Here is a 21,715-nt window from a genome sequence, read left to right as displayed (position 1 = left end):
GTGCTGCTGTATTAAAATGAATTGTCTTCAATAGGTTTGTTGTGCTCAACATTTAAATAAACTTTACCACGTGTTGGTTTAGTTTGGTCATAGAATAGCTGTAAAGTCGCAGCGGCCTCTGTCGTCGAAACAGAATGCTGACAGGGCTCTTTTTCTATTGGACAACGTGGTGCACGTGATCAAAACACAATCATGGCTGCCTCCGCTGCAGTCCGCTCGAGCATGGGGCTGACTTTCAGACTTTCGCGAGTTTTACCGGACTGTAGCACATGTCCCATGTCCAGGTTAAAGTCGTGTACGGCTCATTTACAAAGGAAGGGCTCTGTGGACACGTTTCGCACTATCAATCGATACATGCAGACGAGTGTAGGTGAGTGCTTCGCCCTGCTAGTTACTGCAGGTTTGTCATTTTTAACGTCGTTCGCTTTATTGCGACGAAAGTATGATGATGATTTAACGTCTTTTTAACAAGATGCCCAGAGGCTAATATTCATGTACTTATTTTGCATATGTCAGCGCTTAGCCCAGCATACCCTGAGTAATGCTTGTGTAACCTGACTCGCATGGCGTTGTGAAACCTTGCCTTGTGCAACAAGTAAACTATTCGTATCTCATGGCGGATTTTCTGTGTTTACCTGTGAGAGCAGAATTACTTACGGCCCTGTATTCTTGTAGGTTCGCTCCACAGTGAGGAAGGCAGCACAGATGAAGAGAACCAGGACAATGTGTAAGTCTGTAAAACATGTAGAAGCGTTATCATAATTAACAAAAACAAAGGAAATAACTAAAACTGAAAAACCCTTTTTAGTTAATGAAATAAAGTAAAAAATGAGTACCTTAAAAAAAACACGATTACTGAAACCACATTTTGTGTTTTTTAATGAGCACCTCAACTCCAAATTAACTTTTTTTTGCTCATAAACTGTATAAATGGGTGTCCTGGTCATCATTTTAGTTCAGAAGTTTCGAACACGTCAATAAATCGCTGCTTTTTCGATGTAGAATAAAATGTTGATACACGTCTTTGGCAATGTTCAACTCAAACAACCGTAGCTGAAACTAAGTGTTGTACATCAAACGTAATCAACAACAACAATCCGCATGATATAAGTTAAAACAATGTGAAAATGGTCCAACAGTTTCAAGGTTGCAATTGGCTTCCAATGATCTGGTAAATGCAGTGGCACTATAATATGTCATCATGCAGTATTTCCAGATTGTCTTTTGTTTTACATGTGTGACCAAGAAGTACTGATTTCCTCAAGATGTGTTTATTGCTTTTCAGGGTAAATGTGGTGTATATAGACCGGTCAGGCCAGAGGATCCCAGTTAGAGCCAAAGTGGGAGACAATATTTTGTACTTAGCTCACAAGAATGGAATTGATCTAGAAGGTGGGTGTTTCTGTTTAATCGCCGAGGGTGACCACAAAGTTACTTGAGAAATGACTCCCTACTTTACAGTTTGGTAATGTTTGGGTGGAGGGTGTCCATAAGATGTAATGAGGCAAAAACAACTTGTGTGTATTTTTTTAACAATACAGTGGTCGATGAATGATGTTATGCTCAAGCACATAATGTAATTCTTTTTTCTTTTTGTGCATTTCCCATTCAGGGGCGTGTGAGGCATCATTGGCTTGTTCAACATGTCACGTGTATGTAAGCAGTGGCCATTTAGACAAACTGCCAGAACCACTTGAGAGGTAGGCGTGCCTTTTAATATCTCATTCAAATGGTGGCAAAACTTATGAAATGGAGTGAAAAGTATATCCAGTAATGTGCTCAAATTTTAGGGAGGATGACATGCTGGACATGGCGCCCATGCTCCAGGAGAACTCCCGACTAGGGTGCCAGATCGTTCTCACCCCAGAGCTGGAGGGCATGGAGGTGACTTTACCCAAAGTCACAAGGAACTTCTACGTGGACGGACATGTTCCCAAACCTCATTGAGAAGACGCACTGCGGATGAAGGTGGGATTGAGAGGGACCGGCCCAGCAAACGAGAAGCCATGCTAGGAAGGAAGCGAGTGGGTTTCCTTTGACAAAATCTACGGCTTGGGAAAACCATAGCAACCACCCAGAAGATCTTAACTGATCAATTAACAGTTTACTGTGGTGGGCTTGCAGACTTTGGCAGAATTCAATTAACTCAATGGTTACTTGGAAAAAGGAACATATGTCTTTTTATTTATGTGGAATGCCTTCAGGCAAGCATTGAGAACGAGCAATTTCACAAAGTGTTCTTTTGTTAAAAACAACAACCTATACATTCAAGTTTGGAGACCTTAGTTAAAATTCATCTTTACAAAAGGAGTATTAGGGCCACACTGAGGGGAAAAATGGCGGAAAAAGAGCACCGAGAATAAAGTTATAATGTAAAAATAACACCATATTTTTTGATGAATTAAGTTGTAGCCATATATATATTAATAATGAAATATGTCAAAATCACTTCTGGAAAGATGATCTACAAAAGGTTTACACAATCACGTTAAAGTGATCGTGGTGACGCTGCTGTTAGACTATTTCACTGGTTGTCAAATTTAAACAAAGTGCAAGACCGTAACGCACCGTTTTCTCAACAGATTAATTTATTCTAGTAAAACCATTTTTAAGAGATTTTCTTGTATATTTTTTCGTAAAACATTCCCCCAAGTGTATACTGCTAATACTCCTTCACTACATTTCTGAATGGAGCATTCCTCGTTACAGCTCTTATACGCACGTTTGTCATAAAAATGCTCTTGCCATTTCACTTAGACAATTTTTATTCCGAATATTCACTCAAACGTTATCATGCATTTCTTTGGTTTTTGTGGGGAATATGACCACGTAAGTCTAAGTCCTTCTCTAAAATCCCAATAAACATTTCAACTATCCTGAAGAAACGGGCTTACCTTGAGAAGGCGTGTTGTGACCAGCTGACATTGATGTGGTTCAGCTGTATTCTAAAACGAAATTGCAACATGCTGCCAATGACGGAGTTTGCTAGGTTAAACTCTATTTGTCAAGTCTACTGTACTTGTCCAACTTACGCACACATTTAAGTCACTAATGTATGGTATATATCAAGTATTTAAAATTGTGCAATAAAGTACTATTTTAAAGCTGTATTGGATATATTTATTTTTCTCTACCAGACTATAGGGTGCAGGCTAAATTGCTCTGCATATGTAATCAACTGTCAATTAGTGGTGGTAGCATTAGTAGTAATATTTCCTGTAGTCAAAGACAGCATATTGTTACATTAATGGGAGCCTCAAGAATGGTCAAGCTGGGGTGAAGCACTGTGTGCTCTCTGGGAGAAATGCAGTACAGTAAATTCAACTTGCTTACCGACAGCTGTGATACCATTTGAGCTATCCAGCTTAAAACACAGCTTTTCAAAACATCCAACCCACAAACACTCTGAAGTATATTATCAAAATAATGTCTGTTCTCTTATTTGCGTCGCATAAAAATAAAATAAAATGGTATGGCCCTTTGAGGACCTCATATGAAATGGCCCCCAAATCCAAAATTAAACGACATTTTCTAGCGTGTACTACCCCCACATCCAAAAACCACTTTTAAAAACCCGTTTTAAGTGTTTTGAGTAGCGATCGAATCATTTTGTGAAAGATCAGCGTTAATTAGCCATCAGGTGTTCGCATTTTCAGATGTAATCACGCTAGCAGCGCCAGCTGTGTCAGACTTGCTCCACGATGGCAGCCAAAATACGTCAATTCATCTACAACGACAATCCATAAGACCGTTTACTGTAAGGTAAGCAACAACAATAATTTTACTGCAAGGTAAGGAACAACAATGATTTTATTTGCCTCAAAATTGTTTTTTTAATTTCTTGACAAATGTCGAGAAGATCTGACCTCAGAAATGGCGAAAATATAACTGTACAAGTACTTTTTCAGACGAGGGAGGTAAACGTTTCTAATGACACACGGAATTTGCGATCATTGTACAACATATACAATTTAACAAATTGACAAGTACATGAATGTACATGCATGTTTCCAAACAACTCGTACATTGTAGCTACATTTACTCCCTATATGTTTTGAAGCCGATCACACCATGGAGAAAGATGCCGTGAAAAGTGAAAACACGCCCAACCTCCCTTTCGTAAAAGGCAGTGTCAGTTTTCCATTAATGTAAGAGAGTTGTAATAGTTTTTAGAACATGTCATCCCGTCCAAAAGATCAAGAAGACAATCGATGTTAAAGCGACACATCGTTCGATATGGAACAAGTTTTCAAGTTAATTTAAACTCCACACTGTTTGGAACAGATTGTGAGAAATGATTACTTTTCGAATCACGGAAACAGTAACAGTTCAATAAAAAAGTGAAATACACTCAACCTGGAATACGTAACACTACAATGATTTTAACTGCTGCTATAAGCACATATAACATCAGCATGTACCATTATTTCACCCTTCAGCCTCCTAAAAGGCACTGTAAGTATCACTATAAATATCCAATGCAAGATACAACTTTTGGACCCAATCAGTGGGCAGGTGTACCCAATGATATGGCCAAGTACAGCTTATTGAAGTTACATTACCTATAGTTCCTAGTAGAACAACTATTAACGTTTTAGATATACTTTAGAAATACAATTTTTTTAGGCAAGAGTGGAATTATTTTACAGTACAACAAATTCAATAATTTGATGCGTAATTTATTTAGGATTTTCAATCGTGGTCAAAATCATTCACTCAAATATATGCAGATATTCACTTTTATCTTTTAAGAATTAGCACTTAGGATTCTAGAGTCTCTGTAGACATGGCTTGCTTCAGTGCAGGCAGTGTGGGTTGTGTTCCCACTCAGGGACAGTGTTAATAGTTGTCTGTCTCTATATGCACTGTGATTGACTGGTGACCAGTATGGGACGTAGGCTTAAAACTTTAAAGCTTTAAACTAAAAAGAAAAACTTTTCCATAGTTAGAAGCGTAAGTAACCGGAACTCGTACACTTCCGTCAACACCGATTAGAGAACGGGGATTTTGGGTGCGAGTTTGAGCACTAATTTTAAAATATATGCAAGTCACACCTGAGTATAATTTACATGGGGGAAATAAATAAGTAAATAATTAAAAGACCCAAATTAATGACAATAAAGGCCATGTGTCTGTAAAACTGCAACTGAAATATATGTTTTTGGAATAATTGCTGGAAGATTTTTTTTTTAATGTTAATATATTTTCTCTGTACTGTTACATACAGAAGTATTTCTTTTTCACTGTTTAGCCTTTTACCTGACAGAGAGAGAAAAAGGAGTCACCTATTTGAGGTACTTACTCACGTGGACCACTTATAAGGTACGCTCTTTGAGGCAATTTGGTAGTTTTCCATAACCTCACTCAGGGATAGTCAGAGAATACATTTGGGGTCCACTTATTTTTGTTTGTTTGTTTATGATGCAGATATGAGCACAGGTCAAAGTTCACAGGTGGCCCTCTTTCAGAAACATCAGAGGGCAGCAGAACAAGATGACTCGGAATCTGCGCTCCTCTATCTGTTCCAGGAAGTTTCTAAACTTGACGCCTCCCTGCAAAGCGGTGTCCTGGCCACCAGATCATTGGCCAGCTGGCTTCAAGACAGCCCAGCTGAAAGTGGTGAAAGGGCTCAAAACTCCATCAACCCAAATGTAATATCACCCAATAAGCACGATGACCTCATGGTGAACGGGAAGGTGGAAATTGTAGTGGAGTCCCCACCTGGAGGCCACAGCCCTTGGCTCGCATTGAGTCTGATCAACCAGCAGTGTAAGAGGCTCATGGATCACGGAGAAGAGGAAGCAGACTCAGGACTGCTATTTCCCACCATGTGCGGTGTCCCTTCTGCACACACATCAGAAACTGGTCCCTGTCGTCACTGCACTTTGAGACCACTGCCCGTTGCAAGGATCTCCACCTGCGTCGTGCCGATGCTTGATGAGCAAAGAAACCGCTTTTCTTCTAAACCGAAGACTTGTGAGAAAGAGTTGGCTGACAAAGACGTGCAAGAGTTGAGTGCTGACACATTGGAGAGGAGTTATGACAGATCCCCTGCTGAACATCACCAAACTGACACTCATGTTTCAAGAAGTTCTTCTTCAGTCTTCACTCACGACCACAATGCAAACCTGATGTTGGCTTGTCATTCGCCCTCCAAACCAGATGACCACACGGTGTCACCAAAATCACACTGTGCAAATGTTCCCATTGAGGAGAGGCTGCAGCGCTCTCCCACTCCCACCACACTGACCACACACTTGAGGTCAAAAGAGGCAAATGGCACTCAGCGCTTGCGGAGAACCAGAACTCCGAGAAAGCAACCCAATCCCAGCCGCAGCGGCGATATCCACGACCCGCACTTCCGGGGAGTGACATTCTGGATGCGCGCCGAGCTGAATGCCAGCAGTGATCAGTGTCAGCTCAGCATAACATCCAAATACAGGTGAGGACACGCCGATATACAATTGGAGGATGCACATTGCGATTTGTTCTCTCTTTCCACCTCAGCAAGGAGCTCCACAGGAACGTGCGGAAACGGAGAACGAAGACTCGAACGTATCGCGCGACCAGCAGCTCAGATGAAGGGAGTGTACCTACTACCTCAGGTACCTGCACGAGTCAAGCCACTGTCACTTTTACTGCAGTGTCTTCCAGTAGTTTGTAAATTTGACACATAACACGATTAAAATAGTGTTAAAGCAACATGGCACTGAAAATGAATTGTCCATTCTATTTGGCAATGTGTATGAACATTAACAGTGCAAAGATCAATGGCATCTGATTCCCTGGGGAAAAAAAAAAAAGTTGAAGCCAATTAGTTATTTAAAAAAAAAAGAAAAAAAAAAGACTGGACTTGAGCAGGCAAGTGCTGTAATTTAGATTACTATAAAATGCTGGATGTCATTCATAAAGTATTGCTATGATTTACATAGCACGCCAACAAAATTATTAAAGTTGTCATATTTTTACTATTGGGAGCTATTTTCTTTGTTACAAGTCTAAATATTTTTACTTATTTAAAGCTACTGAACACGCAAAACAAAATTTTGAGTCTCTACTGCCACCTGTGGCCAAAAAAATGAAACTGCAGTTTCCCTTCTTCACGTACACGATGCATACAGACGTCACATCCGCAGACAGAGGGTGGGAAATTCCAACCCGGATCTTGTCTGAAAACTATTTGTCAGAAGCTTGCAGGAGTTCCCATTATGAACAGCTAAGGTGTTAATCTACTAATTAAAACATGATTCAGTCATAAATGGTCAAATAGAAAGGCTATTGTAAAGCTGTTTTTGGGCATATTGCTGCAAAGTGAATCTTTAATTCAATTAAATTATGTTTTACATATTTTCCCCCACTGAGAGGCGCTGCTACACAAGTCTTATTTGCAAACATGCTTTCACCTGCCCTGCCTGAACTGTGCACATTTCAGTTTTGTGATGCCATGTTACATAATTATACATACAATAATACAAATAGAGATCCAAATTATCAACTAATACATATTTCAATTCATAACCTTTTACTGACCCAAGGCCCTCATTTTACATGAAAATCTCATAGCACAGCACCAAACAAATGTCACCAACAGTGTGACTACTGAAGTAGTGCATAGGTAGATGACAAAAAGATACATTTGTAATTAAGTAAAATTGTATAATGTCCCGTGGTACCACGGATATCTCATAGCACACTAATGTGCCTGGTTGAGAATCAAATTGAACTAATGTTTGTTGACTGACTGCATATCACTAGGGGTCAAAGTTTGTGCATCATGCTGCACCAGGAAGACCCCAATGTGGAGAGATGCAGAAGATGGGACCCCTCTTTGCAACGCTTGCGGCATCAGGTATTTTATTCTTATCAACATTACTCACACTGCTGTAGTTAAACACATAATTAGCCATTTAAAAAAGAAGCGAATTCAGTCAGTCCTTCATTTTATACCACTTGTACAGGCTAGGGGGTTAGCTAGAGTCAAACCCAGCTGACTGGTTGAGGAGTTAATTAGGACTAGTCGCCAGTCAATTAAAGGCCACATAATCACAGAACATTTACATTACATGACAATGGACAATTTAGTCAATTAATTAGAAAGCCATGCACTCACACATGCAAGTGTGAGTAAAACATGGAAACTGCACAATACTCAATAGAAATGTTAAGTACAAACTCAAATCATTCATTGAAACAGTATTTGTAATAGTTTGCTAAATTCAATATCATAGATATTAAATTATCGTGAAAATATGCTTCTACTGCAGAATTTATACGTAGCATATAGTGTACACAACCCTTTTCATCTTCCTGTTGATTTCAGAACCTTTTTCACTATTGTAAAACTTTAAAAAAAAAAAAAAAAAAAAAAAAAAAGTGATTAGGGAAGTAAAAATAAACAACTGAAATTTCAATGTGATTGGTTAATTCTGAATGCGGATGATTTTTTTTTTAATTTAGTTTTACATGCAATGGGGGAAAGTTTTTAAAAGATTTTATCAGATTATTTTTTTTTTAATACCACAAAAAATAGCATTTAACAGGGGTGTGTAAAATTTATTTCCACTGTAAATGTGATTGTAATCGATTACTTGTAATTGTAATAATTTTTAAAATTTATTTTATATAATGTTTTATTCAATTTTGCCACTTGTGTTGTTGTGTTGCATACATGGCTACAAACATCCGACATTATTTTTTTTTCCCCTTAATGCTTTTGTAACTTATTTTCTCCATTGTCTTTTTCAAGGTACAAGAAGTACAGGGTCCGCTGTGTCAACTGCTGGCACATCCCTAAAAAACAAGGCAACTTCAACTCATGCTGCCTCAAATGTGGAAATGAAATTTTGTAATTCTTTGTAATTTCTGATCTCCACTCAGCACAAACACACCACCGAGGAGTACAAGTACTTCATTTCCCCTCCCACACCGAGCTATGCAAACATTTCAACGCACAGCTCTGAAATTTACCACACATGGGACATCTGCATGGGAGTGTTCGTGGTCAGCAGCACAAGTGTCCTTATTTAATTATTATTATTATTATTATTATTTTACACAATACTGTGTATTGCATTAGCTTCACTAAAGTGTTAGTTGTGGCTGTTCAGTCAAAAAATATGTTTGAGCAGATGTTCTTTGGGGAGAAATGTGATGTTAACACTCACTGCGGGTCAAATTGTTAAGTGGCAAATGTCTTGGAGCTTCAAATATCGGTGATCGTTTTCTGTATCACAGCCAAATTGTGCTCTGCGTTAGAAGTGACATATTTTGTTGCACTCAGTAATTGATGTGACTCATTTATTTTTTCAATTTGTACATCGCTGTGTTTATATTTTCTCGTTTGTATATTTGCGTTGATTGTGGTTTTGGGGTAGTATTTCATGACTGGTTAATGAGGTACATTTGGTTTTCTTGGCATGCATGTTTATAAAGGCAATTTTGTGTAAACATCAATATGTTGTTGGTCTGGATTAAATTAATAAATTATTTAATGTGAATAGCAGGCTGTGTTGCCTCATTTTGAACACAGATCCAATATTTTAAGTACATGAATTACAGCCACCTAAGAAGACGGGTGATATATTTAGTATAACCGATGGCAAACAAACTAGCGGGTGGGAAGTGGTACGCGTTCGACGCCTCTCCGTTCCGTGAGCCCGCATGCAGCGTGGACCTCTCTCCGCAGTGGGTGGCCTCACATGGACGGATGCTGTGCAAACTATTGTTTTATAAAACGCATGACGTCTTTCTCTAATTCCAAACAGCCAAAGAGACTTTCCTCTCATGGCTTTGCCAAAACATCCACCGAGGAGGAACGCCAAAGGAAATGAGCTGAATGAGCCAAGAACATAAAAACGAGCCCCATTAAAATCAAGGTTTTAGTTTCAAAATCAAGCATCAAAATCCACACGCCTCACCTGCTGTGCTCATTTCTAACGGCAAATATAAACAACAGTTACAGCACAAGTACCACCTCAAATAAACACTTCCATTTTTTTTTCCCCACTGATGAAAAAATAACAGATGGCATTCTCTGATACAATGTAGCCTGCTGAGCAGACTTTGCATCTGGAAAGTTGAAGTTTGTGGCGGAATTTAAAGTTTTTCTCTATATACCACGGAGCATTCCGGAGCACATGCTGCAAACTATATTACTGACCCTACCCACTCCATACATTTTTAAACCCCCTAGAAAATAAATAAATAAATTATTGGATATGCAGGGATATACCACCAATAAGCATTATCACAAAAAAATGGTGTCCCCCGAAAAAATAAATAAAAACACCCTAAAAATATATATATTAAAAAAAAATCGATAAATCCGCAAATATAAATAATTCACGGCCATTAAATTGCATTTTTTTTTTTTACCCCTCCAAAATTCTTGAATAAGTGGGGATATACCACAAATAAGATTTTTCCACAAAAAACGTAGCCTCCCGAAAAATACATTTTTTCTTTTAAATACTGAAACAATTCCACAAATAGTGAAAATACGCAAATAGCTAAGCTGACACCCATTTAATTGCATTGAATATTTTTTAACCCCCCCAAAATTCTTGAATAAGCAGGACTATACCACAAATAAGCATTTTCCATGAAAAATTAGGTTACCTCCCCCAAATTTAAATTCTGAAAACAAATCCACATATACCAAAAATCCACAAATAATAGATGCCCATTCAATTGCATTGGGGAAAAGCTATTGGTTGTAAACACCCCAACATTGTTCAATAGCATTTTCCATGACAAAATGGGGTGGTTTAGGGTTACAAAATGTACAATATTATATATTATATAATCATCGTTTTTGGTGCAGTTTCTGTATTGGATCTCATCATCTTAGCACAATGTTTAGTGGACTCCTCAGGGCCTGCTTAAATGAGGTGGTGCTGTTTAGGTTAGGAGGAGGAGGAAGAGGAGGAGGAGGACGTTAAAAGTCAAAAGATGCAGTCAGCTGAATCAAAGTGAGGAAGAGTTGTGCTTTGTTCAGCCTGTTTTGACCTGCTCACACCGAGGACCATGAACCTGGACTTTGTCGTGCGGGGTGGTTCTGAACGGGAAGACCTGGAGCACCAGAGAGACTTCATGGTCCGACTCTGCGGCATCCCCGGTCGGACTCCAACTTCTCCGGTGAAGCCCCCTTACTCCTACATCGCCCTCATCACCATGGCGATCCTCCAGAGCCCCAAGAAGCGACTCACCCTCAGTCAGATCTGTGATTTCATTAGCCACAACTTTGCCTACTACCGGGACAAGTTCCCCGCGTGGCACAACTCAATCCGACACAACTTGTCTCTTAACGACTGCTTCGTCAAGATCCCCCGGGAGCCCGGCGTTCCCGGGAAGGGAAACTTCTGGACTTTGGACCCCATGTCGGCAGACATGTTTGCAAACGGAAGCTTTCTTAGGCGGAGGAAACGCTTCAAGAGACAACAGCAACCCTGGAGGACTGTCAAGGACTATTCCGTGCCAGTAGGTCTTCAACCTGTGCCCACCAGAATCCCCCTGCTCCAACCGGATCTGTACCGCCACCTGAGCCCTGAAAGTTTTTCAACCACCCAGGTTGGTCCCGGGAATCCCCCTGTGCGAACATTTATTCCTGCTTTGTCCTCACTCCTCTCCAAGAGATTCCCGCCTTGTTTGGACATCTGCAACTCTATCCAGCCTTTGGACCGGACTTTTCCCTTGACCTATGGGAGGACACCCAACTACATCTTTACCGATCCTAAATACTCTTGCTTTAGCACTGTCATTGTTTGACGCTCTTATGTACCATTTTTTTTATTTCACACCTGACTTGTTTGCAAATTTAGGACTTGACGATCATCCATACGCCGGAAATTGTGTGGGTCCACTATTCTTGTTTGCTTTTGGTACACTGAGGAGATTTTCTAAGTGATGATACAGTGGATATAAAAAGTCTACACGCCCTTGTTCAAATTCCAGCTTTGTTTGATATAAACATATAGAACAAGATATTTCAAAATATTTTCCTCCATTATGTAATGTGTATGACTCAAAAACTAAAATCTTTGAGAAGGGGCGTTAAAAAAAACAAAACAAAAAAACAAAACAAAAAAAAGTTGCATAAGTGTGCACACCCTTTTGTAACACAGGATTCAAATTCATGTTAAATGGGAATCAGCACACACCTACAACCCATTAAAATCCCGCTGATTAATCTAAATAAAGCCCAGATGTTTTAGTAGACTTTCGCTGACATTTTTGTAGTACAACCATGCACAGAAAGCTTCCACAGCGTCAGAGACATGTCATTGTTCCTAAACTTGGCATTTCAACCAGGGGTGTGTAGACTTTTTTTTATATCTATCTTTTTATATCTATATAGATTTATATCTATATAGATTTAATATTTGCAAAGGTTTAGACTGTTGAGTATTCTTCTTTCACCCCCCCCCCACACACACACACACACACGCCCACACACATACACACACACACACACACACACACACACACACAAAACAAAAAAAAAGCAAGCACATTCACGATGATCTACTTCAAAAAGCAGAAATAACTGTTTTAATTGAAAAAAATATAAATATACTTTGGCATGCTTGCATACAAACTGCACTTGAGTTTACTAAATAAAATGAACATTTTCGATTTATGATTTTAAAGCGTGTGGTTTTCTATCAATATAATGAAAGCAACTTCAGTGAAAGATTTTTCTTCACAAGTCATTGTTAGATTAGACATGATATAATATACATTTTTGTGTTGACTGGTTCTTATTTCTTCATTTATTTGTCTGCTTCAGTCGATTCAGGCTTTCATGTTACAGTTTGAAATCTGTCTCTTAAAGCAAATGAATACCAGATTGTTTCCAAGTCTCTGGCTTTCTTGTAGCTTTTCACAACAACTTCAATCAGCAGTATTCTGTATCCAATTAGACTGAAATGTAAACTGTGCCGATTGTTTAGAAACTTGTGAAGTTGCATGAGTATATTTCATTAAAAGAAACAAAACAAGTGAAAATCATGACACTATAAATTAAAGTACGACTTGTATTTATTTGTCTTTAATTGCCTTTTAGATGGATGAACTGTTAAAAGAACTGACTCGTGTCAATCTTCCTGTGTATAAAAATGCCCTGGCACATACCGGTCAGAACGTTAGGTTAAGTACATCTTAAAAAAAATAAAAAATTGCTGTACCAATATTTTGCCCAATGCCACTTTCCTATCAGTAGGCATGTTGAAGCCTATTAATTGCAAACAATGACAAAAAGTACTTTAATTAAATGATCCAGACACTAAATTTCCCAGTATTTACTGTCCCATAAAATATATGCACTATAACAACATTCACCAGGTCGGCTACACAAGAGTGACGTTGTAACACGCGCGCACACACACAAACGTCAGGTGATATGTACACTAATAGCAGCTAATAAGCACAACATAAACCAAAATAGCATTTAACAGTTCCAGGTAACTCACATAATGTTGCCCACATGTTTGTTTTTCCAGGCTGCCTCCTCGCTGGCGACTTCCAAACACGCAGGGTCAGGTGAAGGCCAGAACAGGAAGTCTTCAAATACAAACAAGAACACGTAAATACAATTTGTTAGCCGGGCAGGACAAGTTCAACACATTGCATCTTGATCATGTTTGATTGTTGGCTGCAGCCTTTATACAGACTTCATAGAAACACACCAGACTTGTTCAAAGGATTGCACGTTGTTAGTTCTGTAAACGGAAACAGGACAAATGCAGAACTCACATGCTGAGGAGTCAAAATGAGTGATGATTACGTCATTTTCTTAGCCATATAATCACCATATCTTTAACTGTTTACTTTCGTTGTACTTGCTGATGCACTGAGCTTTGGTATTCCATTTTTGGGGGCACTCTGAAAACCGGATTTGCACATTTGAACAAAGCTCTTGAGTTTCCGAACGGTCTGGGTGAAACATTGCGCTCAAAGCATATTTTCAAACACGCCCACGATGTGGGAACGGGGATTAGGGGCGGCAAGGCTCAGTGGTAGAGTGGTCGTCTCCCATATGTGAGGTTGTGGGTTCGATCTTCACCCCTGGTGACCATCTCGAATTGTCTTTGAGCAAGGCACTGAACCCCGATTTCCTCCCAATGAACCTTGCAGCGCAGCGCCCCGTGTGACAGAAGTTGGGTGAATGTGAGGCATTGTGAAGCACTTTGGTGTAGTTAAAGTGCTATATAAAAAGCAGTTCATTTACCATATTAGTGGCAACAAACACATTTTTTGACAGGTCCAATTTACTGTAGAAGAAAAATATCAAGAAAAGCAGTGAAATAACCAAGTAAACCCGAAAGAGATGGTTATGGTCATAAATGAAAACCCCCAATAGAACCGAGCCGCAAAGTAACGTGGAAAAACGCGAGTGTGGCTCCTTCATGAAGCAGGTCTGCAGGCCTTGTAGCACATGTGTATTACAGATGTTCATCTCACCTCCAGCTCTTGTTTATTCCTTTCCTCCGCTTCAGGGCATGCGTGGTGTTAACCCTTCCCTCCTCCACCTGGACCGGACCACCCGCACACGAGCGGCCCACCAGCACAGAGATTGTGGACCTGTGTGCGCATGCGGATGTCAAGTTGGCATCTCACTGTGGGGAGAAAGGATAGAAGCAAAATGAAAATTAGAAGAGGCCAAATTCACCAGATAATTTATTAGCTACATCAACACAATCTGACATGAAATTATGATCACTATCAACTGAAGTCAACATTTTTATTTTGACCTTGATTTAATGAACAGCGACACAGCTTTATGATCTAATTTTGGTTCCTGTGTACGCATTGGTAAAATATTAGACACTGCTCTCAGTACAATGCAATTCAATCAGTTCTATCATTCTATGGCAACTTTACTATATGACTGATTAGAATTCTAATAACGATATTGTCAGTTCAAACTGAGCATTATTATATATGTAAAGGTATTTTCACATACGCTCATTTTATAAGATTAATTCCACTTTTTATGATGTGGTCAAATTGACCTTGTTTGAAATTGAAAATTATAAAAGTATTCTCTGCTCTAAAAACGTTGATCCAACTATAATTATAATTTGGGAAAGTTGGAAAACTGCAGTAATAAAATTAATTAGTTGGTTAATATTTGCTTAAAAACGAGGACGAATAATGTCTGAGCCTTTCATGTAAATTAAAAAATAATAATAATAAAAATTGATTTGCAATATTCATTGTATCCTAATTAGATGGGTTTTTTTTTTAAATGATTGTGCAAAGTTTTTAAACTTAAAACAAGTCAAAAATGATTTATAACAAAACAGGAGGGTTAATTGCTTGTTTTGAATCGTGTGTAATATAATCAGGCGACTGCTTCATTCATTCGTGTGGGACGCTGAATGCTAAATGTTTGTCTCCCTCTAATGGCATAACGATAAAATTACTTCACTAACGTCAGTGATTTGGTTCACTAAACTAAGAACATTTGCCAAAACCGATTACGATGAAATCCCTTTACAATCACTGTTATATTCATTTTTAGTGCATTTTATATCCTTAGCTCAAACCATGAATCCTAAACACACGTTTTAACAATTCGACCCTAATGAGGACAACTTTAGAAAATGGATGAGCCAATGTTGCCACACGCGAGTTAGTATTGACATTTAAGCACTGTTGATAGTGCTCACATATGGTAATCAAATAAAACATTACGGCCGGGCGGATATTTCATATAGCAACATTTCAGCTGGCACTAGCATGGAGCAGAGGGACAATGAGAAAAGCGTGTGAGAGAAAGTTGGAAAGTGATGCGGCGTTTCCTATTATTACAGGATGGAGGTCGACAACAAGCCACACTCAAACACAACTGTGGAATTTGGACTGTGCAAGCGCTGATGATGAGAAATATGACACAAGGAAGACACAATGCACTTTTGTTCCACACTGTGTCACCGTGACCTGAGGGTACAATCACAACACTCACATATATTGTATCTTAATCCAGATTACAATCAAATTGTATGTACTCTACGTCTGTTGCATTGTTTGTAAAAGATGGATACACAATCCTGAATCTACACCTTTAGAATAATTCACACAAAAAAGGAGCCATATTTGGGAAATAAACAAAAAAGAAGCAGGAGAGCCATTTTCTATCTATAGCCAATCAGAAAAAAGGTAATGGTACAGATCACAGGTATCAAACTTAACTTTTATGTAGCCCATGTAGTCTTGTTAAAATCAGTCCCAAACTTTTAACTATTTGGGTTCTAATACTATCATGTTTCGGTTTTGGGTTTTGGGTTTTGAGTGTTTATGTTGTCTTTTGTCCGGTTTTGTCTCCCCTCGTCTCGTCAGAGTTAACCTCATCCACCTGTGTGTGTCTCCCCTCTCCGTATGTCTTGCTAATTAGTGCCCTCTGCCTGCTGTGTTTCACAGGTGTGTCCTGTTAGTGTCTCGTTAGTGTTGTATTTAGTCAGTGGGGTTTGTGCACACATTGTCTTGTGCTGTTGAGGTGTGCTGTATAGTGTTACGTCGAGTCGAGTCAAGTTTCTCCACGTCAAGTTTCTCCACGTCAAGTTTCTCCACGTCAAGTTTCTCCACGTCAAGTTTCTCCACGTCAAGTTTCTCCACGTCAAGCCTACATCAACTCAAGTCTCCATATCTACTCAAGTCTCCACGTCAACCCAAGTCTGTCCACATTCTGCTAAGTCATGCCCTACCAAGCCTATCCACGTCATGCCAAGTCTGTCCACATCATAGCCAGTCTGTCCACGTCCAGTCCAGTAATAGCAACCAGTCCGCTCATGTCCCATCCAGTCTTCTACTTGGTTCCAGTAAATAAAGTTGTTTTCATTCCTGTTTGTCTCCCGGCCTTGATTCTCTGCCATTGGGTCCATCTCCCCTCATCCACTCGCTCCACAAATCTTCAACATGACAGATACGTGTTCATTGAAACACTGATTGTGATCTTGTAAGCACGTTCAATTGTAAATTTGATTTCTAATCAAATACAATATCATTGGAGGGAATTATATGTTATAAGGTTAAAATAGCATATATTCATGAAACCGTTGCTAACTAAAGTGGGCCGGTCTGAGCCCTGAAAATGAGTCCCACCTGCCTGCAGGCACCGTGTTGGTGACCACTGGTTTCGGTGTCCAGTAGGGGTGTGAATTGCCTAGTACCTGACGATTCGATTCATATCACGATTCACAGGTCACGATTCGATTCGATACCGATTAATCCCGATACGAATTTATAAGTCGATTGTTGCGATTTTTTTTCATTCAAATTTAGAAAATACTAATCGGCTTGTAGAGTGTAAGATTTATATGAAAATTTATTTATCTGAAATTTCAGTCTTATAGAGGTTGTAATCTGTTTCATGTTTGAACAGCATTAAAATAAAATATTAAGGCTTAATATAACATATTCATATAACATTCTTCCATGCTCAAGGTGTGAATCCTAACCCGAAGTCAGACGTTTTGTTGAATATTTTTCCATTAAAAATGGAAGTGTAAAAATCGATTCACACACACACACACACACACACACACACCCACACACACACACACACACACACACACACACACACACACACACACACACACACACACACACACACACACACACACACACAAAGGCAATGATGATAAGACATTGAATCGGTAAGACTACCGAATGAACAATTCTGAGCTCTTAAAAAAAAAAAAAAAAAAAAAAAAAAAAAAAAATTATTGAATCGATTCGAGACTCGCGCGATGTAGTATCGCGATATATCGCCGAATCGATTTATTTATTTTTTTAACACCCCTAGTGTCCAGTGAGTGCATTCTCTGTGTTCCTCTCAGTGCAGCATCCCTGGCTTGTGTCCAAGTGTGGGTGAGGAAAGTAGAGGGTGTGCTCAATCAAGGAAACAATTGATTGAGCCCATTATGTTCTCATTAGCCCCCCGTCCAAAATCCCCCTGGCTGTCTAAGGAAGTCGAAAGAGAGATAGGAGACAATAAGGAGACCCGTTTGTCCTTGAATCCTTCACTCGGTGTCCCTGTGTTGCGTTGAGGGTGTCTCTTGATTTGAATGCATAGTTGATGTAAAAGTGAGTGATGCTATCCTCCACCTGTGGCTATGGCAGACATATCCTATGTGAAAACGCCTGCAATCCACCTGTGCACATCCGCTTATCAACTCCACCAGTATAACCCCAACCAGCAGGCCTCTTGAAGCCAAACCAGGAAGTGTGCACAGGAAACAGCTGTAGCCTGCATCCGCTCACTCGCCTCGTTGCCAGGTGCATCCTGGGAAACGGAGCCATGTGAGACCGTCGAAAGGCGACGGGCACTCTTACGCTCCCAAGTGTAGCCACAAGGTTCAAATCATCCTGAGAAAATATTTGACCTCACTGAGATACAATAATAATAATAATAATAATAATAATAATAATAATAATAATAATAATAGGTCATAATACATGGTTAAGAATCAAATAATGAAAAAAACTGACACTTACGACATTCACATTGTTGTGACATACATCCATTCATCCATTTTCTTAACCGTTTTTCCTCACAAGGGTAGTAGGGGTGCTGGAGCCTATCCCAGCAAGTAGCAAAATGGCCGCCCCCGTGACACATGAAAACGGCTGAATATATATTCCACAAACGTAATATTAATCAAAATGCATTGTTTTTGGAAAGTGCATTTTGGGTTGTCTTTCACTTTAATAAAGCAAACTCAATTTTAATAAAAAGCATACTTTTATGACAAATAAATATGGATATTTTGACTGTATTTTTATATTATGTTTTGTAATAAAATAACTTTATTCACGTTTTTTCTATACCCTTTTGGTATATGAAAAGGGAAAATGCTACTAGTAGGATTATTAGTCAAAATAGAAAAACAAAATCGAAGTATTGGGGGGGGCAAAGTTATTTCATGCAAACAAAAGGGGAGGGGGGGGGGTCTTTTCAATATGTAAAATCTGAGTGATATAAAATCAAACTGAACACACTTCATAAAGCTGAATTTGTGTTTGTCCTATAGACCCCAAGACAAATCAAGTACCTGATCACAATGACGCCTATGTGATGTTTTGTGTCCTATTATTTATCTTGGTCATCTTTTGAAGTGTCCAGAACAATAAGGCCCATAAAAGAGCAGCAGATGAAGAGAGGAAAGGGAGAAGTTGGCGCATGTGTCGTGGCGAGCGTGTGCACTATTGTTTGTCACTTTCTCCATCAATTGCACCGTGAATATTTCCCCAAACAATTAGCTGCTATGATCACTATCACGCCACACACAATCGTGTTTACATGCTGCAAAGGAAACACGGACATGGAGTCCACTTGGTGGAGTGCGTCCCGTCTCACTTTGTTTGTGTGCGTGTGTCTTATGGCCTCCCTTTTATGTGCATTGAGAGTGTGGAAAATAAATATGGAAAGTAGTATTTATTACCATACACACAATATTTTAAAAAGATTCCTGATCGGCATCTTTATTTATTTATTTATTTATTTATTTATTTTTAAACATGTCCTTCATTAATCTTAATTGTCTGGTTTCCAGCTTGCTGTAAAATAATTCAGTTGTTTAAACAGGCAATATCACTTTCAGTGGCTCTCACACTTTTTACGCCGAATACCAAATTTGAATATTATTGTAAGCCACTGTAAGATTATGCGTTTTAACAATTATATTGTGCTGAAATACAGCAAATTATAAAAAACTGTACTGAAACAATTACCGTATTTACTTACAATGTATTGCACAAAAAAAATAAATTGTACCTCAATAAACATCAGAAAACCTTACTGTAAAACTAACAATGTATTGCCCTTAACCCTTACTTACTTAAAAAAAGGTATTGCACTGGATTTAAAGGGATACTTGATTTAATTTAGCACTTATCAGCAGTAAAAAGTTAATATTCTCTATAATAGTCTCCTCCCACATTCCAAAGACATGCATGGCAGGTTGATTGGGCGTGCTTGTGAGTGTGGATGGTTGTTCATCTCTGTGTGCCCTGCGATTGGTTGGCAACCAGTCCAGAGTGTACCCCGCCTAATGCCCAAAGCCAGCTGGGAAAGGCTCCAGCACCCCCCGCGACCCTTGTGAGGAATAAGCGGTCAAGAAAATGGATGGGTGGATGGATGGCTGGATGGTCCAAAAGGTACTTACGTAATTATAGTGTTTTCATTTTTTTTATTTAATATTTTTAAATGCATTAAACATTTTCTTGTTTTGTACCAAAAAAAAACAAAATCATTTGAATAATTGTGATTTCAATTATTGCTAAAATAATCGTGATTATTATGTTTTTTCCCCACAATCGAGCAGCCCTAATCTTTATCATATTATTATTTTTTAATTGCAAACTCACAATAATTGTGATGGTGTAATGAAGTCAATTCCCTCTGGATTTAATTTTTACTACAGTCCCTCATGTTGTTTTTACACGTTGAAGGTTTAATGAAGTGGAACTGCAGCTGCTGGATGCAAAGCAGCAAAACACAACCCACATACAATATATGTAGTCTGCATATTCACTCTCACATGCAGCCACGATGATGATGATGATGATGATGATGATGATGAGCACAAAGTACAGCAATAATACAACAATAACGATGCTGATGACAGATTTGTCGCACAGTTACTCAGCAAAGCGTTGGCTTTCCCAGGACCTCCGAGGTCACGTTGGAGCGGCGCGGACACGATGATTGTGCGCACGCGGTTGCGCGTCTGAGGAGGAAAACGGCGAGGGAACGCAGAAGAGGTGCTGACCCGCAGGTTGCGGCGGCCGCGGACGAGAACAAAGAGCAGGCGTGAGACACATTTAGGAAGGAAGTCGGAGAGGAAAGTGGCCATGATGACGACTCTTATTGGCCATCAGCGACACAGGTGCGCTCGGCCGACGCATCGCAAATTCCCGCTCGAGTCCCATGAATGAAAAATGTTCCATCCTGTCACACGCGCGCACACACAGATGCACTTTGTACAGTAAAGAGGCGGTGGTGATTTTGATTACAGCCTAAAAGAGCCCCCTGACTACCACAGGCAGATTATTATGGGATGCCTTTGTTTAACCACTTCCAAGAATCAACTAATATTTGTTGCATTCATTAGCACAGTTCTCCTGAAAATGGTTGCTTTTAAAAGGTATTTAGAACTTTTTGTAGTATTCGTTCATCAATTTATTAAATTTATTTTAAATAATATAACATTTATTACACGCAATACAATAAATACTGTAATTGGTTCATTATTATTATTTAAAAAAAAAACACAGTTAGTAGCCCTAAGTGATTAAAACACACACAAAAAAAAAAAAAAAAAGTGGGGGCCACACTAAAATTAAACTTTGATATCAAGTAGGGGCCTCAAAATATCATCCTCAAATGGCCTCCAGGGCCGCAAATTTGAGACCCCTGATTGAGGGTCTTCAGTGAAGCAAACGTGCATTTTCCAGAACATGCAAACTCCACACAGATTTGAACCCAAAATCTTAGAATTGTAGTGCAAATGTGCACACCACGAGGTCCCGATGCTGCTGTAAACATTACATTACTAGATATCAAAACTAGGGGTGTCAGGCGATTTAAATTTTTAATCGGATTTAATCGCATGGCTTCATTAATCACAAATTTTACATCTGTTCTAAATGTTTTCATTCACTTGTTAATATAAAAGTGGGGAAAAAAATGTTAAATAGAAATACTGCTGCA

The 21,715-nt window shown here is 39.1% G+C and overlaps 4 protein-coding genes across 6 annotated transcripts in view; 3 read left to right on the top strand and 1 right to left on the bottom strand.

Annotated features, from left to right (window-relative positions):
- s1pr5b (sphingosine-1-phosphate receptor 5b) overlaps positions 1-21,715 on the bottom strand; it is a 69,449-nt gene that overhangs the window by 42,960 nt on the left and 4,774 nt on the right. Inside the window, exons 3-5 of the mRNA XM_077524035.1 lie at positions 14,461-14,615; positions 13,470-13,560; positions 658-733 (exon numbers count right to left, since the gene is read on the bottom strand). The gene's annotated coding sequence lies outside the window, so the exon portion shown is untranslated. The remainder of the gene's footprint in view (positions 1-657; positions 734-13,469; positions 13,561-14,460; positions 14,616-21,715) is intronic.
- fdx2 (ferredoxin 2) lies at positions 144-3,108 on the top strand. Its single transcript, XM_077524038.1, has 5 exons — positions 144-370; positions 676-727; positions 1,286-1,392; positions 1,613-1,700; positions 1,791-3,108. Exons 1-5 carry the CDS (start codon positions 193-195, stop codon positions 1,945-1,947), a joined length of 582 nt encoding a protein of 193 aa, XP_077380164.1. The 5' UTR covers positions 144-192; the 3' UTR covers positions 1,948-3,108.
- zglp1 (zinc finger GATA like protein 1) lies at positions 3,534-9,497 on the top strand. 3 transcript variants are annotated; one of them, XM_077524499.1, is made up of 6 exons: positions 3,534-3,791; positions 5,252-5,322; positions 5,428-6,442; positions 6,508-6,605; positions 7,756-7,849; positions 8,747-9,497. In XM_077524499.1, exons 3-6 carry the CDS (start codon positions 5,430-5,432, stop codon positions 8,847-8,849), a joined length of 1,308 nt encoding a protein of 435 aa, XP_077380625.1. In that variant the 5' UTR covers positions 3,534-3,791; positions 5,252-5,322; positions 5,428-5,429; the 3' UTR covers positions 8,850-9,497. The 3 variants fall into 3 exon arrangements, with proteins under 3 accessions (XP_077380625.1, XP_077380626.1, XP_077380624.1); XM_077524498.1 differs by having other exon boundaries at positions 3,535-3,762; XM_077524500.1 differs by lacking the exon at positions 5,252-5,322 and having other exon boundaries at positions 3,534-3,762; positions 5,529-6,442.
- On the top strand, positions 10,990-14,634 carry LOC144020321 (forkhead box protein D5-C-like). Its single transcript, XM_077523682.1, has 3 exons — positions 10,990-11,568; positions 13,500-13,534; positions 14,496-14,634. Exons 1-3 carry the CDS (start codon positions 11,026-11,028, stop codon positions 14,632-14,634), a joined length of 717 nt encoding a protein of 238 aa, XP_077379808.1. The 5' UTR covers positions 10,990-11,025.

This window comes from Festucalex cinctus, chromosome 6, assembly GCF_051991245.1.
Source record: "Festucalex cinctus isolate MCC-2025b chromosome 6, RoL_Fcin_1.0, whole genome shotgun sequence".
Taxonomy (NCBI): Eukaryota; Metazoa; Chordata; class Actinopteri; order Syngnathiformes; family Syngnathidae; genus Festucalex; species Festucalex cinctus.
The sequence above is the reverse complement of the archived record's forward strand: the minus strand, read 5'-3'. Positions and strand labels throughout refer to the sequence as shown.

Coding starts and splice junctions, on each gene's coding strand:
- fdx2 (XM_077524038.1), top strand. CDS start 193: ATGGCTGCCTCCGCTGCAGTCCGCTCGAGCATGGGGCTGACTTTCAGA. Junction 728..1,285: donor GAAGAGAACCAGGACAATGT/GTAAGTCTGTAA, acceptor ATTGCTTTTCAG/GGTAAATGTGGTGTATATAG. Junction 1,701..1,790: donor CTGCCAGAACCACTTGAGAG/GTAGGCGTGCCT, acceptor CTCAAATTTTAG/GGAGGATGACATGCTGGACA.
- zglp1 (XM_077524499.1), top strand. CDS start 5,430: ATGAGCACAGGTCAAAGTTCACAGGTGGCCCTCTTTCAGAAACATCAG. Junction 6,443..6,507: donor AGCATAACATCCAAATACAG/GTGAGGACACGC, acceptor TTTCCACCTCAG/CAAGGAGCTCCACAGGAACG. Junction 7,850..8,746: donor TGCAACGCTTGCGGCATCAG/GTATTTTATTCT, acceptor GTCTTTTTCAAG/GTACAAGAAGTACAGGGTCC.
- LOC144020321 (XM_077523682.1), top strand. CDS start 11,026: ATGAACCTGGACTTTGTCGTGCGGGGTGGTTCTGAACGGGAAGACCTG. Junction 11,569..13,499: donor AAAGTTTTTCAACCACCCAG/GTTGGTCCCGGG, acceptor TTGTTTTTCCAG/GCTGCCTCCTCGCTGGCGAC. Junction 13,535..14,495: donor GCGACTTCCAAACACGCAGG/GTCAGGTGAAGG, acceptor CCTCCGCTTCAG/GGCATGCGTGGTGTTAACCC.